The sequence below is a fragment of the Hyperoodon ampullatus genome, assembly GCF_949752795.1.
Source record: "Hyperoodon ampullatus genome assembly, chromosome: 3".
In the NCBI taxonomy this organism is placed as follows: Eukaryota; Metazoa; Chordata; class Mammalia; order Artiodactyla; family Ziphiidae; genus Hyperoodon; species Hyperoodon ampullatus.
In genome coordinates, this window is record NC_136916.1 from 129,890,432 (window position 1) to 129,908,643 (window position 18,212).

The 18,212-nt window shown below is 35.3% G+C and overlaps 1 protein-coding gene across 3 annotated transcripts in view; it reads right to left on the minus strand.

Annotated features, from left to right (window-relative positions):
• Positions 1–18,212, minus strand: part of SOS2 (SOS Ras/Rho guanine nucleotide exchange factor 2) — a gene marked incomplete at both ends in the record, with an annotated part of 101,860 nt that overhangs the window by 42,704 nt on the left and 40,944 nt on the right. For 2 of the 3 annotated variants that reach the window (XM_079698990.1, XM_079698989.1), the window contains 4 exons: positions 6,560–6,658; positions 10,268–10,378; positions 13,293–13,436; positions 17,674–17,877. In XM_079698990.1, coding sequence (XP_079555116.1) covers positions 6,560–6,658; positions 10,268–10,378; positions 13,293–13,436; positions 17,674–17,877 — 558 coding nt within the window. The remainder of the gene's footprint in view (positions 1–6,559; positions 6,659–10,267; positions 10,379–13,292; positions 13,437–17,673; positions 17,878–18,212) is intronic. The other variant, XM_079698991.1, reaches the window with a different exon arrangement.

Here is an 18,212-nt window from a genome sequence, read left to right on the forward strand (position 1 = left end):
CGTGTCTTCACTTATACTACTTTGAACTGATTGGAAGTAAAATGTGACAGTGTGAGAAATGCAGTAAATGTACAATTCACATGAATGTATTTCTGACTATAGATCATTCCCACTGTATAACATACAGACTGATTCCCACAGGACAATAATGCTATAAAAAAGTGGGTCACTCTCTAGAATACCTCTAGAATAAGGTCCTTCTGATCCCACTAATTGAGTCATATACTTACCAAGAATCAGTAGTACATGTTTCCAAACATGTATGACACTTGTGCTTATGCTGTTATTATGTAATTTAATTATTATATAAGTTAAAGAAATATGAGTATAAAAATATTTATATGAAAACTCAAATTAAATAATTTTAAAGCAAGTCTTTTTAAAAGCTATAGGGAGATGGGTTCAAGATGGCGGAGTAGAAGGATGTGCTCTCACTCCCTCTTTCGAGAACACCGGAATCACAACTGACTGCTGAACAATCATCAACAGGAAGACACTGGAACTCACCAAAAAAGATACCCCACATCCAAAGACAAAGGAGAAGCCACACTGAGATGGTAGGAGGGTCGCTATCACAATAAAATCAAATCCCGTAACTGCTGGGTGGGCGACTCACAAACTGGAGAACACTTATACCACAGAAGTCCACCCACTGGAGTGAAGGTTCTGAGCCACACGTCAGGCTTCCCAACCTGGGGGCCTGGAAACGGGAGGAGGAATTCCTAGAGATTCAGACTCTGAAGGCTAGCGGGATTTGATTGCAGGACTTCGGCAGGACTGGGGTAAACAGAGACTCCACTCTTGAAGGGCACACACAAAGTAGTGTGTGCATCGGGACCCAGGGGAAGGAGCAGTGACCACATGGGAGACTGAACCAGACCTACCTGCTAGTGTTGTAGGGTCTCCTGCAGAGGCGGCGGGCAACTGTGGCTCACCAAGGGACAAGGACACTGCCAGCAGAAGTTCTGGGAAGTGCTCCTTAGCGTGAGCCTTCCCAGAGTCTGGCATTAGCCCCCCCAAAGAGCCCAGGTAGGCTCCAGTGTTGGGTCGCCTCAGGCCAAACAACCAACAGGGAGGGAACCCAGCCCCACCCATCAGCAGTCAAGTGGATTAAAGCTTTACTGAGCTCTGCCTACCAGAGCAACAGCCAGCTCTACCATCCACCAGTCCCTCCCATCAGGAAACTTGCACAAGCCTCTTAGATAGCCTCATCCACCAGAGGGCAGACAGCAGAAGCAAGAAGAACTACAATCCTGCAGCCTGTGGAACTAAAACCACACTCACAGAAAGACAGACAAAATGAAAAGGCGGGGGGCTATGTACCAGATGAAGGAACAAGATAAAACCCCAGAAAAACAACTAAATGAAATCCAGAAAAAGAATTCAGAATAATGATAGTGAAGATGATCCAGGACCTCAGAAAAAGAATGGAGGCAAAGATCAAGAAGATGCAAGAAATGTTTAACAAAGACCTAGAAGAATTAAAGAACAAACAAACAGAGATGAACAGTACAATAACTGAAATGAAAAATGCACTAGAAGAAATCAATAGCAGAATAACTGAGGCAGAAGAACAGATAAGTGACCTGGAAGACAAAATGGTGGAATTCACTGCTGCAGAACAGAATAAAGAAAAAAGAATGAAAAGAAATGAAGACAGCCTAAGGGACCTCTGGGACAACATTAAACACAACAACATTCGCATTATAGGGGTCCCAGAAGGAGGAGAGAGAGAGAAAGGACCCGAGAAGATGTTTGAAGAGATTATAGTCAAAAACTTCCCTAACATGGGAAAGGAAATAGCCACCCAAGTCCAGGAAGTGCAGAGTCCCACACAGGATAAACCCAAGGAGAAACACGCCAAGACACATAGTAATCAAACTGGCAAAAACAGAAGACAAAGAAAAGTTATTGAAAGCAGCAAGGGAAAAACGACAAATAACACACAGGGGAACTACCATAAGGTTAACAGCTGATTTCTCAGCAGAAACTCTACAAGCCAGAAGGCAGTGGCATGATATACTTAAAGTGATGAAAGGGAAGAACCTACAACCAAGATTACCCTACCCAGCAAGGATCTCATTCAGATTCGATGGAGAAATCAAAAGCTTTACAGACAAGCAAAAGCTAAGGAATTCAGAACCAGCAAGCAAGTTTTACAACAAATGCTAAAGGAACTTCACAAGGAAGGAAACAGAAGAGAAGGAAAAGACCTACAATAACAGACCCAGAACAATTAAGAAAATGGCAATAGGAACATACATATTGATAATTACCTTAAATGTAAATGGATTAAATGCTCCAACCAAAATACACAGACTGGCTGAATGGATACATAAACAAGACCCGTACATATGCTGTCTACAAGAGACCCACTTCAGACCTAGGCACACATACAGACTGAAAGTGAGGGGATGGAAAAAGATATTCCATGCAAATGGAAATCAAAAGAAAGCTAGAGTAGCAATACTCATATCAGATAAAATAGACTTTAGGGCTTCCCTGGTGGTGCAGTGGTTGAGAGTCTGCCTGCCGATGCAGGGGACACGGGTTTGTGCCCCAGTCCGGGAAGATCCCACATGCCATGGAGCGGCTGGGCCCGTGAGCCATGGCCGCTGAGCCCGCACTTCCGGAGCCTGTGCTCCGCAACAGGAGAGGCCACAACAGTGAGAGGCCCACATACCACAAAAAAAAATTTAAAAAAAATTTAAAAAAATAGACTTTAAAATAAAGAATGTTACAAGAGACTAGGAAGGACACTACGTAATGATCAAGGGATCAATCCAAGAAGAAGATGTAACAATTATAAATATATATGCACCCAACATAGGAGCACCTCAATACATAAGGCAACTGCTAACAGCTCTAAAAGAGGAAATCGACAGTAATGCAATAATAGTGGGGGACTTTAACACCTCACTTACACCAATGGACAGATCATCCAAACAGAAAATTAATAAGGAAACACAAGCTTTAAATGACACAATAGACCAGATAGATTTAATTGATATTTATAGGACATTCCATCCAAAAACAGCAGATTACACTTTCTTCTCAAGTGCGCAGAGAACATTCTCCAGGATAGATCACATCTTGGGTCACAAATCAAGCCTCAGTAAATTTAAGAAAATTGAAATCATATCAAGCATCTTTTCTGACCACAGCGCTATGAGATTAGAAATCAATTACAGGGAAAAAAATGTAAAAAATACAAACAAGCAAATGGTCAACTAATCTATGACAAAGGAGGCAAGGATATACAATGGAGAAAAGACAGTCTCTTCAATAAGTGGTGCTGGGAAAACTGGACAGCTACATGTAAAAGAATGAAATTAGAACACTCCCTAACACCATATACAAAAATAAACTCAAAATGGATTAGAGACCTAAATGTAAGACTGGGCACTATAAAACTCTTAGAGGAAAACATAGGAAGAACATTCTTTGACATAAATCACAGCAAGATCTTTTTTGATCCACCTCCTAGAGTAATGGAAATAAAAACAAAAATAAACAAATGGGACCTAATGAAACTTAAAAGCTTTTGCACGGCAAAGGAAACCATAAACAAGATGAAAAGACAACCCTCAGAATGGGAGAAAATATTTGCAAATGAATCATCAGACAAAGGATTAATCTCCAAAATATATAAACAGCTCATGCAGCTGAATATTAAAAAAACAAACAACCCAATTCAAAAATGTGCAGAAGACCTAAATAGACATTTCTCCATAGAAGACATACAGATGGCCAAGAAGCACATGAAAAGCTGCTCAACATCACTAATTATTAGAGAAGGGCAAATCAAAACTACAATGAGGTATCACCTCACACCAGTTAGAATGGGCATCATCAGAAAATCTACAAACAACAAATACTGGAGAGGGTGTGGAGAAAAGGGAACCCTCTTGCACTGTTGGTGGGAATGTAAATTGATACAGCCACTATGGAGAACAGTATGGTAGTTCCTTAAAGAACTAAGAATAGAATTACCGTATGACCCAGCAATCCCACTACTGGGCATATATCCAGAGAAAACCATAATTCAAAGAGACACACGCACCCCAATGTTCATTGCAGCGCTATTTACAATAGCCAGGTCATGGAAGCAACCTAAATGCCCATCGACAGACGAATGGATAAAGAAGATGGAATATTACTAAGCCATGAAAAGGAACGAAATTGGGTCACTTGTAGTGACGTGGATGCATCCAGAGACTGTCATACAGAGTGAAGTAAGTCAGAAAGAAAAAAACAAATATCGTATATTAACACATATATGTGGAACCTAGAAAAATGGTACAGATGAACCGGTTTGCAGGGCAGAAATTGAGACACAGACGTAGAGAACAAATGTATGGACACCAAGGGGGAAAGTGGTGGCGGGTGAGGTGAGGGTGGGATGAATTGGGCGATTGGAATTGACATGTATACACTGATGTGCATAAAATGGATGACTAGTAAGAAAATAAAGAAAGAAAGAAAAAAAAAGGTATAGGGAAGATAATCATAAAAGATTTGGAAAAATTATAAATACTTAAAAGATATCTACACTCAGATTGCTTTACAAGCATCTTCAAGTTTATGTACCATCTAAAAGAAATGGAACATAGAAATCATAGAAGATACTTTTTGTACTTAAGCAAGATTCATACCCAAAGAAAAAGTTTTACCCCAAGTCAACAGATTAGCCTATAAATACATATAAATGTTCATTTGTAAGGGTTTTGTGTGTATGTATTTATTGAAATAAAATGTGCATATTTCTTTTTTATGATTCTTTGCCTTATTTTTAATTAACTGACCAACTACTAGTCCCAGTCACAATGGCTAAGAGTACTTGGAGTCCAGTAATTAACTGGTAGTAAAAGTAGCTGTGGCCTCAGGATGAGTCAGGGCATCATAGTCAATGTCTGATTTTAGATTCAGATCTCAGAGATTTTAAAAACCAATCATCCAGATAGGAGAAAAAAATAAGCTTCAATTATAGTCAAGCCAGGATTTTTAAATTTTGGCAAATATTAGAAGGCAACTCTAAGACTAATGATAGGACTTCCAATTAGACATGAACATTCTCTAAAAAATTTTAGGAATCTAAATATACATCTGGGGCTGCTAATGTAGTAGTCGTACAAAGCCTACACACATAGATCTCATCAGTGAAACTAAACTCTTAGAAAAAATATGGAATGTACTAAGTTTTAATTAATACACAACAAGAAAAACAAATAGAAATATGAAATACAAAGACAAGTCACAGAAGATATTTACAATGGCAAAAGACTTGAATAACCCTATAAAAGGTTATCGAAAAGGCCAATAAACATATACCCAACCACATTAATAATCAAGAAAATACAAATTAAAAACACCATATACCATTATAAATACACCATATGACAGAAATTTTAAAATATGAAAATATGCATAAAGAGAGACATCACCTGCATTCTGGTAGGAGTATAAACTGTAAAACCCACATTGGAAAACTGTTTGACATCACCTATTAAATCTGAAAATATGCACACCCTATGACCAAGCAATTCCAACCCTGAGTATATACTCTAGAGACACAAAATGCATGCACATGTGTACCAAGAGATATAAAAAGAATGTCCATAGCAAGTGTTATCAGTAATAGCAAAAAACTGTTGTTCAACCAGGAAAGGATAAATAAATCATGGTTTATTCAAACAATGGAAGAAAATTAAACTAGAACAACATACGACCACATCAATGAATCATACAAATATAACTTTGAAAGAAGATAAAAGACACAAAATAATATATATAATTTGATCCAACTGATTAAAAAGTTCAGAAACAGGCTACATATATTTCTAGTGATATACACATAGGTGGTTAAAGTAAAGAAAAGCAAAAAAGTAATTACCATTAAAGTGAGGGTAGTGGTTTACCTCTGGTGTGTTTACGCATTACATTTATTTATTATAAAACACGTTTATGTTCTTATACTTTTCTCTATGTATATAGTATATCATAACAAAGTTTATACTACATATTAGAACTTTAGGAATTCAATATATTTTTATGTGTACTGATCTTTAAAAAGAGTTCAAGTTTTACCATAATTTTATTTTTTAATTTGTTGCTTGGTTTCTAGCTATTACACTGCATACTGCATGCGGAAAAGGTGTCAACTTTAAAAGTGTTTTTCTTGACAAGTTATAACAAGATGGAAGTTTAGAACAATGCTATACATAAAAGGTATTAATTACTTATATAAAATAAGAGATAAACCATTGTTGCTGTGAGTCTCCAAAATATAATTTTTAAAAAGTCAACTTTTTAATAATGTTATTACTTTGAGAATTTATATTATCAGATGATAAAGATACATTTTCCTCTATCTACCACTTGGAAATGATATGAAGATAAAAAATATAGGCGTTTCTCTATGGTCTGTGGAAGGAAGGAAGACATTTAAGATACTTTACTTTTATGAATAAAAAGTATGGAAAATAACATCAGATTTTAAAAAAGCTTTTAAGCCTCAAAAGTGCAAGTATTTTTTTGCCTCAGGAAGCTTTCATCTTACCTTTAATAATTCAAAATAGTGCCAACAATGATATACTGGCACCAGCATAAGGCGTGGAAGGACATAACGAACTGCCTCTTTAAAACCATCAGCAATGGACTGCAAAGCAAAAAGACAAAAAACAGTATATCTGTGATATCAAGGTTATGTAACAGCAGTGCCTAACAGAAGCAGATTTTAAGAATACAAGTTACAGGGAATTCCCTGGAGGTCCAGTGGTTAGGACTCGGAACTTTAACTGCCGGAGCCCCGGGTTCAATCCCTGGTGGGGGAACTAAGAACCCACGAGCTGCGTGGTGTGCCCCCACCCCGCCCAAAAAAAAGAATACAAGATACAGACTAACAAAACTATAATAGGAAGAATGCTCTATATTGAAATTGAAGTGCTATAAATCAAGTTTTTTCCTCCTTTAAGTTATCAGATAATTAAATATATACATTTCATCTTTCATGGCTAAAATAACTTTAACAATATTATTCTTCTCAGCTTTTCTTCAAAAGTTTTGGCTTCCACATACCCTAAAGGAATGCTGAAAAGCTATGTATTGTCTCACACATTTTTATGTCAATTTTATTAAAAATGTTTTAAGTAGTTAAAAAGAATGTGTTTTGGGGGATGTGGTACATTGTAGATGTGATTTAAATATATTTCACCAAACAATGATCAAATAAATTTCAGATTTAGCTCATTTAATTTACGAAAAATGTCTGTTATATAACTTAATTGATAAAGCCAATCTTCACTGTCAAAATAAATAGCCAGATCAGACTAAATTTCTGCAACAAGTCTGACTTCATTCTTAACTTGAAATACACATGTTAATGTCACAGTCTTACGTACAGCAAGCATCTGGAAGAACCCCTAACTGTTTCTAACATAAAACATGCAGGTATGAGAACTTTACAAGCCTCACCTCTCCTTTATCACAATGTCCAATGAATGATGAAGAACTTTTTAAAAAAGGTAATATTCACCCTTGTTACAACCTTCTCATTTCTTAATTTTTAGATAGACATGACAAGACAAAGGTAGATATGACATTTCAGCTACCGAGAGTTTTTAACACAATCACCCCATCTGCTGCTTTTGGAACTCTTTTTGCTTTGCACTCAATAAACTCTCCTTCAGGAGCAATCCCCCTTTTTTTTTCCTTTCCCTGGCTGGTACCCTGGAGGTTTTTACACCTTGGATCAATGCATAATGGAAAATTCAATATGACAAGAAGTAATGTGTAAGAAAAATTGGAAGAGAATGCAACAACACAAACAAGGTTAGACTAGGAACTAATTCCCTTAAAGATATCTGTACCCTTATATTGCCTGGAAAATCTTAGTGTATAGCTAGGGTTAGGTATATCCCAGTTTTGAAAACTAATAGTCTGCAGAATAAATGATTTTCTAAAATTTATAAGGCATTTAAAAGTTACTCATGTTGATTTTAAATGTCATTAAGGCTGACTTATTTAAAGGTGGTATTTCTCCTCATCAGGTAAATACAGACAGAAGCAATATACAAAGTGAAGAAAGAGTTTGAGATGCTGCTTTTAAAATATATACTCATAGGTAAACCCTCCCATAACTCTCACCTATTGTTAACTCAAGTAAACTATAATTTGTTCAACAGACTTTTACCAGGATATGCAGAAATTAATTTCTTTTATCATTTAAGATACTGATACAGATTATGCTAGATATAATTTTATATATTTTATATATAGTGCTTTAAGTGGAACCAAGATGAAACTTTAAAATTAGCCTACAAAAATCATTTGTATTGTTAATTAGCACTGAAATGGCTACTAAAGTGCATTCTAAAATATTAATGCAATGTGTTTATAGTGTAAGAAGTCCTCTAAAAACAACACAAGCTAATGTCTGACTGTTTAATATGTGCCAAATGTGCTTAGTGTATTCCTGTTTAATTTTCATAACCGTAAGAGGTATACATTATCATCATCATTTTACAAATGAGCAAACTGATTCTCAGAGATAAAGTGACTTGATCAGGGTAAGACAACTATTAATTGGCTCAAAGCCAGAAGCTCTGACTCCAAAGCTCATATTCTTTAAGTGTGCCTACATCTTCTAAAGAAGTTTTGTTGTGTTTTTTTAATAAAAAACTTTTATTAAAGTTTTTTGAAAAAACATTACTTTCTCATTTTACAGATGAAGAATCTGTTTTAAGTTAATACAGTACAAGTGAGTTTGGCCTGAAAAGGGGTTTTATATCTAACTCTGAATTTTACTGAATATCTGAGACAACAGCTTAAATAATTGGGTCTTAAACTCAAATTTCAAATCCCATTCAAATCCCATAGTAAGAATTACTAATAAAGTAAGAATAAAACAAAAAATGTGAGTGCTTTTGATGAGTATGCAAAGATTTTATAAGCAGATTTTCCCATTTAACTAATGCCTACTTCATGGTTTATATGAATATAGAAGATTCAACTTAAAGAATTATTCCTTCAATTAAGTAAATTTTGAGAATTAAGTGTAACTTTTATTCCAAGTTGACAAGTTTTTGAGTAGAGTAGAAGTAGAAGATGATAATAATGGGAATTCACAGTAAAGGAGGGAGGCAGGTTAGCTCAGTTTTGAACATTTATATTTGCAGTCCTCGTGGGATATTCAAATGAATTAGTTCAAAGGTCAGCTGGTTATACGAAAGTATATACATACACACACATACATCCACTGTTCAAAAGAAAGTTATGACTTGAGAATACAAATAGGAAGTCACCAGCATATAGGTGAAAGCAAAGGGCGTGGATAAAGTCACCCAAGGATAGCACAGAGGAACAGAACAGCAGGGGCTGCTAACAGAAGTTGGGTAACACCTGCTACTAAGGAGACTGAGAAGAAACCAGAGAAGATGAAAATTAGATGTAAGTAGTATCATAGGAGTCAAAAAGGACAACAGGGGTACTAATAAATACTACAGACATAAATATGAAATCAAAATATCCACAGCATTTGGTGGTTAAGTTCACTATCAAGGGCAGTTTTTAGAGTTACATCCTGATTAGAACACAGATGGTAGCAGTTTGGAGAATGATAAAAAGTAATATGAAGACAACTGGCTACAAATGGAAAAAACAAAAAGGGGACGAGGTAGAGTGACAAAGATTTGTTTATTTATTCGTCTGTTTTAGGACAATAAAGATTTGACCATATTCATATGCTAAGGGAGAAGAGCCAGTCTAAATGCAGGAAGTAGTAGTCAAGGATCATCAATGCCAATGTTACCTTCATTAAGTGTTGAGAGCGTAAAAATATAATTTTGTCTCTCTCCACTTACTCTCATTTTATCTAACTGCATGACTGAACCAATTAACTTGCATACTCTCCATTAATATATCTATCTCCTTTAAATGACAGGCCTGATAGAGAAATCTGTATGAATATATGTGAGGATATTCTCCACTCTTCATGATTTTGGTTTTATCTCCTGTAGGGAATAAGATCCTGAAATAGCTCTCCATATTCATCTCTACATCTCAGATCCAGAATGTGCCAGATTTTTCTAGTCAATCAGTATTTGTGATGGTATTCTATAAAAGATTTCCACATTAAGGACAAACTGAAAGAACTCAAGACAGAAAACAGAAAACAACCTAGAATAGGCTTACAATTAACAGATTTTGAAGGACTGGTGAAATATTTCTTTAGTTGCTTTATTAAAAATAACATTCAATTTAAGTTTACCTGAAAGTGTAGAGCCACTGCAGGTCTGGCCATCAACTTACTGAAATGTTCATTAAATTTTGGTGAAAGAATATCCTGTGATAATGTTTCATAAGGATCAAATGCTTGTTCCTATTTTTTTTTAAAAAGGAAAATGTGTTAGGTTTAAAAGAACATCTTTTCTACTAATATGGCACAGATTACTTAATGGCAAATTTTTATTTAAGTCCTCCATTAGGTTTCAGAATTGTTTTAATTTCAGGAACAAATAATAACTATGGCTGTAACTTGGAAATGTTTAATAAATGTAAGTAATGACCTTGGGCAATGGATGACAAGAAGCTACTGGTCTTAAGTTAGGTCACTGACTTGTGGTCACAAGTATCAAACTATTAAAATGCATACGCACATTTACCCCAGATAAACAAAAGGTGTACTTATTAGTAAAATAAGGCCGGGATTTGAAATTTCAGTTAGGTTTACCTAGGTTGAAAGGAGTTTACACTGAGGATTATTTTCAAAGGACGCAAAAAGTGATATTCCCACTGTTTTATCCACTCTCCACTTTTTCAAAATTAGAAAAAGAAAGCAAAGACTAACATACAGGAAACTAACAAAACAGAAACTGCCCATATTTTGTCCGTTTATATTGAAATAAATTCCTATTATTTTATAATAATCAACATCCCCAATGTTTAGCTAGAACTAAGATTTGTTTCATTTTTGTATGTTAAAAATGCAGTATGTTTGGGCTTCCCTGGTGGCGCAGTGGTTGAGAGTCCGCCTGCCGATGCAGGGGACACGGGTTCGTGCCCCGGTCTGGGAAGATCCCACATGCCGCGGAGCGGCTGGGCCTGTGACCCATGGCCGCTGAGCCTGCGCGTCCGGAGCCTGTGCTCCGCAACGGGAGAGGCCACAACAGTGAGAGGCCCGCATACCGCAAAAAAAATAAAATAAAAAATAAAAAAATGCAGTATGTTTTTCAGAAAATAACAAGTGTTGGCAAGGATGCAGAGAAACTGGAACCCTGTCCACTGCCAGTGGGAACTGCAAAATGGTGTAGCCCCTGTGGAAAACAGTTTGGCAGTTCCTCAAAAAGCTAAACAAAGAATTACCATATGACCCAGCAATTCTACTTCTAGGTATATACTCAAAGGAACTGAAAACAGTGACTCAAACAGATACTCATATGCCAATGTTTACTGTAGCATTATTCACAATAGCCAAAAAGGTGGAAAAAGCACAAGAGTCCATCAACCAATAAATGGATATACAAAATGTGGTACATACACACAACGGAACATTATTTAGTCACAGAAAGAGATAGAGTTCTGATACATGCTATGACATGGATGAACCTTGAAAACATTATGCTAAGTGAAATAAGCAGACACAAGAGAATATTGTAATGATTCAACCTTTATCAAATATCTAGAATCAGCAAATTCACAGAGACAGAAATAGATTAGAGGTTACCAGGGGTTATGTGGGAGGGAAGAATAGGGAGTTATTACTCAATGAGTAGAATTTCTGTTTGGGGTGATTAAACAGTTTTGGAAATAGTGGTAATGGTTGTATAATACTATGAATTTAATTAATGCTGTTAAACTGTACACTTAAAATGGTTAAAATGGCAAATTTTGTTATATGTTTACCACAAAAATAAAATAAAAATTAGAAAATACATTTTTGAATACATGTTTTTGAACCATGATATCTTTAAGAGTACAACAAGCAACCAGACTACAAATTAATATGCTAAGATATCACAATATTAAAAAACTTTCTAAGAAGAGCAAGCCTGAATATCTCGGTTAGGCATCAGTAACTGAGTACTTCTACACTATCAGTTCCATTGTCTACAAAATGGATGTAATTAAAGTGACTTACATTTTCAGAAAAATTAGGAAGAGATTATAAAACTAGGAAATTTACATGATATCTGAAGAAAGCACTTTTAATACCTGTTTTCCAGAATAAATAAAAATGGCCAATGAGTATGAAAAGATGTATAACATTATTAGTTTAAAAAAAAAAAAGCAAAAGCAAAGAACAATGAAATATTGTTTTTTCCTACTAGACTAGCAAAAATTAATGGGATAATAACAAAAATTAATGGGATAGTGAAGATATGGGTAAAAAGAGGGCCTGCATATACTTGAACTTATCTGGAAGTAAATTTGGCAAAATGTTTCAAAGTTCTAAAAATGTACCTAGTCTTTAGTACCACAATTCCATTTCTAGGACTACATCCTAAAATAATTACTAGGCTATGAAGGCATTATACAAATGTTTGTTACAGTATTGTTTACAATAACAAAAAGAACTGAAAAAACCTACATGCTTAATAATAATAGTTAAAATATAGTGTCTCCATAGAACATGGTACTTTCAGACTTTAAAAGCTGTGTTGAAGTATATTTATTGGCATGGAAAATGTTCAAGATATTGAGTGAAAAAAAGAAGGTTATAAAATAGTAAGATCCTATTTTTGTAAATATACATAGGTTTGTATGAATATGTAGACAAATATTCATAAGGATAAATAAATCTTATAAAGATAACTAATCTCTAGATATTGCAAAACGAAGTTATTTTTGTCTTATTATATTCATCTATATTTTTCTGAATATTTTTACAATGAGCTATGTTACTTTTATAATCATTTGAAGAACAAAAATATGATTTGCACTTTGGAAAAAAATATAAACTTTCTTTTTCATTTTTGGAAATTAAGACTAAAATCCACAAAAGCTAAACAGCTATGGTCAATAAAATTTCTTTTCTTTCACCTTAAATGCACTTGCCATTAAAAAAAAATCTTAAACATTACTAGTCTATCAACTTTTGCTATAAATATTATCATAATTACACTATAAAGTGTCACCATAAAGACAGACAATGTAATTTTAGTTTGCTATTGGTTAAATTGTAAGTATTTTTTATAGCAGTCAGCAGTGTCTTCTAATTTTCACAAATAATATCTTACTAAATATCTTAATACAGCACTTAGGGCTTTAATGAGAAAACAGTTTTGTAAACTTGCCTCTGCCAAATCTTCAAAACAGCTTCCAGCTAAGGGATGAGGGCTGCTTTCATCAGTCATTTCAACTGTGTCTTCAATTAAACCTAAAAGTTTCACGGTCAATTCATGTATATCTAAAATGTTACTGAAAATTTTTTCAATATCCTAAAAAACAAGGAAGGTTAAGTAAGGCATGTCAGTTTGAGAATTTCATTTAACAATTACTAAATATAAGTAATGTAAGTGTTAAGGATATTATTTTCACCCAATCACATACAAGTATATTTCAAGACATAAAATATTGAATATATTCCAAATTACAGCAAAAGTCAATCATGAATAAAGAAGAGAAATTTAAAAACCTCTTGGATTAGATTTAGAATTATTGAACAGAACTATATAGAACCTATATTTTCCAGTAAATTTACTGTAAATCTCATACGGTGGATGATTCTAAGCAACTCTTTACATAAAGAATTCTGGCATTTGAGTATTTTAAAATTGGCTAAGTGCTAAAAGTCTTGATAAGGTCTCACAGAGCTGGTTAATGACAAAAGCTGGGATCAAAATGAAGATCTGACTCCTAATCCAGACACAAACTGGTTTCACAATATGTGGCCTGTCTCTTGAATTTGAGGAGGAATTAAAGATTTCATTCAAGCTCTCAGGTGTGACTTTTATCTGGGTTAAAACATGTTAAGTCCTCTGGAAACAAAAAGACCATATGACTGATTATCCAGGTTATGGCCAACTATTATTCACTCTGCATCTTGTAATGGAAGCATCACAGATTAAGGAACCTGACAGACCTGAGCTTGGATCCTGGCCCCACTACTTGCTAGATGAGTGATCCTGGATTAGGACAATAATGACAATTATAACAGCTTACATTTCTTGTTATTATGTTCCAGGCACTACTGTAAGTATTGATTACTTGACATGTAATTTCATAACAGCCTTATTAGATAGATACTATCATCATCCTCATTTTATGAATGAGGAAACAGGCACAGAGCAGTTAAGCAATTTGCCGAGGGTCACAGAGCTGGTATATTAATACCTACCCATAAAGTTCTTAAGAGGATTAAATGAGATGATTTCTATAAAATGCTCCTGGCATATATTAGGCCTTCCACAAATGTGAGCTTTCTGAAAACATAGGAGTAGGGCCCAAAGGAGTAAATTAAGATCAAGAGTCATTCATTCTTTTATCAAATATTTACTGAGTTCTATGCTCTGACCTTAGATAGCCTTTATTTCAAAAGTTTACAGTCTCATCTATGCTGAAAAAATATAGTAGATACAGTGATAGAGAAAAGGGATTCTCTCTTTCTCTTGACCCTTCAGTATTATAATAAAAATTTTCTATCAAATCAGCACAAATTCAGTGAAAAGAGACCCATAAAAATTAATTCCTGAGGAATGAAAACTGATGGGACACAGAAAAGGCAGAGGATAATATTAGCTACCAGCAATTGTTATTAGCTAACAGCATTTGTTAAGCTTTTAATTCTTCACACCACTATAGACAAAACCCAATTATACTGTGGTATAAAAGAACCAAAATTCAAGTTCAACCTCCATAACTTATCATAACTATTTTATGTCAATTTCCTCACCAGTAAGGTAGAAATGATACCTGTCCTACCTATCTCAGAGAATTGTTAAGGGTCACACAAAATAGGAGAGTATTTTAAAAAACATAAAATGTTGACTACCTAAGGCAGTGTGTCCAGTAGGAGTTATTATCAAATGTTAAATTAAATATGCATTTTTTAAAAAAGGATAAAAGCCAATTAAAAACACCTTAAGAATGAAAAAGCTAAATCAGGGACTTCCCTGGCAGTCCAGTGGCTAAGACTCCGTGCTCCCAATGCAGGGGGCCAGGTTCAATCCCTGGTCAGGGAACTAGATCCCATGTGCCGAAACTAAGAGTTCACATACCACAACTAAAGATCCCACATGCTGAAACTAAAAGATCCCACATGCCACAACGAAGACCTGGTGCAGCCAAATAAATAAATAAATATTTTAAAAAGGAAAAAAAGCTAAATCAGTTCCTAATCTTAAGCACTCAGCCAGCTGTGTCTGAGCATCACTCCTATTAACTCATGTAATAGTTATTTGGGGGAGGAAGTCAGGAAGTAAGAGAAAAGCCAAATATTTAAAGTGAAAGACACTCAAGGGCTTCCCTGGTGGCACAGTGGTTAAGAATCCGCCTGCCAATGCAGGGGACACGAGTTTAAGCCCTAGTCCGGGAAGATCCCACATGCTGCAGAACAACTAAGCCCATGCGCCACAACTACTGAGCCTGAGCTCTAGAGCACACGAGCCACAACTACTGAAGCCCATGCACCTAGAGCCTGTGCTCCGCAACAAGAGAAGCCACTGCAATGAGAAGCCTGTGCACCACAACAGAGTAGCCCCCGCTCGCCGCAACTAGAGAAAGCCTGCACGCGGCAACAAAGACCCAAAGCAGCCAAAAATAAAAAATATAAATAAATAAATAAAAATTTTAAAAGTCATTAAAAAAATAAAGTGAAAGACACTCAGACATCTAAGAAAAAACAGATCACGTGAGAAATGAAGGAAAGAAAAATAAATCTAAATTAAAAAAAAACCCCACAAAACAGTATTTGTCTAGCTAGATTCCTTAGAGTGGACTTCAGAACCTAGAGAGGTAGGAAAAACATGGACAAGTCTCCCTGGATCCCCATCCTACTCACCCCATTCCTAAGCTGTCTTCCAACAGCGGAGCTCTGCCTTTGCTTATTTGACATTCTGTATAAACTTTTATTCTTCAAAAGTTCCACTAGGAAAACTTTAAACTACACCCTAATGTACTTACCAAGAGACAGGAAAAAGCATAAGTCTTTCTTTTCTAGACCATACATTTCTTTCACCATCTTCAAATGAATGACTATAAATCTCAAATACTGCACAGTAGAAAAAGATTTTTTATTTTTTTAAATATTTTATTTTTGGCTGCGTTGGGTCTTCGTTGCTGCGCATGGGTTTTCTCTAGTTGCGGCGAGCAGGGGCTATTCTTCGTTGCGGTGCACAGGCCTCTCGTTGAGGTGGCTTTTCTTGTTGCGGAGCATGGGCTCTAAGGCGCGTGGGCTCAGTAGTTGTGGCACGCAGGCTCACTAGTCGTGGCTCGCGGGCTCTAGAGCGCAGGCTCAGTAGTTGTGGCGCACGGGCTTAGTTGCTCCGCGGCACGTGGGATCTTCCTGGACCAGGGCTCAAACCCGTGTCCCTTGCACTGGCAGGTGGATTCTTAACCACCGAGCCACCAGGGAAGCCCGAAAAAAGATTTTATTCCAGTGTAATCCCCCTAATTTTGTGTCTAATTTTCATTGTCACTGCACTTATTGTATTAGTATAACAATTCACATATTAAAAAACCTACAATATCCCCAATGTTCATAGCAGCATTATTTACAACTGCCAAGATATGGAAGCAATCTAAGTGTCCCTCAACAGATGAATGGATAAAGAAGATGTGGTATATATACACAATGGAATACTACTCAGCCATAAGAAAAAGAATGAAATATTGCCATTTGCAGCAACATGGATGGACTTGGAGGGCTAAATGAATTAAGTCAGACAGAGAAAGACAAATATCAAGTATACGTGGAATCTAAAAAATACAACAAACTAGTGAATATAACAAAAAAGAAGCAGACTCACAGATAAAAGAGAACAAGCTAGTGGTTACCAGAGAGTGTGGGTGAGGGAGTGGGAGGTAAAAACTATTGGGTGTAAGATAGGCTACAAGATGTACAGCAAGTCCCCTACACACGAACGAGTTCCGTTCCGAGAGCAGGTTCTAAGTCCAATTTGTTCATAAGTCCAACAAAGTCAGCCTAGGTACCCAACTAACGCAATCGGCTATACAGTACAGGACTGTAATAGGTTTATAATACTTTTCACACAAATACATAAAAAACAAACAAAAAATATAAAGAAAACATTTTTAATCTTACAGTACGGTACCTTGAAAAGTACAGTAGTACAGTACAAAAGCTGGCATACAGGGGCATGTTTGCATCTTTGAAAGTTTACAACTTGAAGGTACGTATGTAGGGGACTTACCATATTGTACAACCTGGGGAATATAGCCAATATTTTATAATAACTATAAATGGAGTATAACGTTTAAAACTTGTGAATCACTATGTTGTACACCTTTAATTCATATAATATTGCATATCAACTATACTTCAACAAAAAATCTGAAAAAAATGAAAAACAGACAAAGCTAAACAACCCCACAATACTATATAAAACAATATTTCTTTTACATACTCATAAAGTATATGAAGTTACTATTTATGATTTTAAGCTACTATATGACTTTTTGGGGTAGACAGAATTTCAAACCCAAAAAGGTACTTACAGAAGGTTTAAACAGGTCTCTGTCAGAAAGAAAAGCTTCTCGAAACACTTTTATGATCATATTTAGTTCCCGTAGATACTGTCTTTCTTCTGCAATTTCAGTTCTGACAAGGTCATAGTAGTTTAATTCACCTGAAGAACTAGGTTCATCTTCACAAAGAGAAACCAAGCCTATGTCATCCTGATCAAACATGTCCATCAAAACCTAAGAAATATAAATCAGTAATGGATAAACTTATTTTCCTTACTGTTATAAGACCATCTTAAAGTACTTGTAATTAAAACATTATTAAACAATGAGAGTTGTATGTATTACAGGCTAAAATTGTAAGAGAAAATCCAAAATAAGAGAAATATGAAAAGTTGAAGTGATATAATGTTCAAATAAAACTGGATATGGAGAAATAAATATTTATGAAAATAAGATAAATCTAACAGTGAAATATATATATATATATGTACACATATACATGTATGTCTGTGTGTATATAAATACAGGTACATATGCACACATAAACATAAAATATATAATAGCAAAAA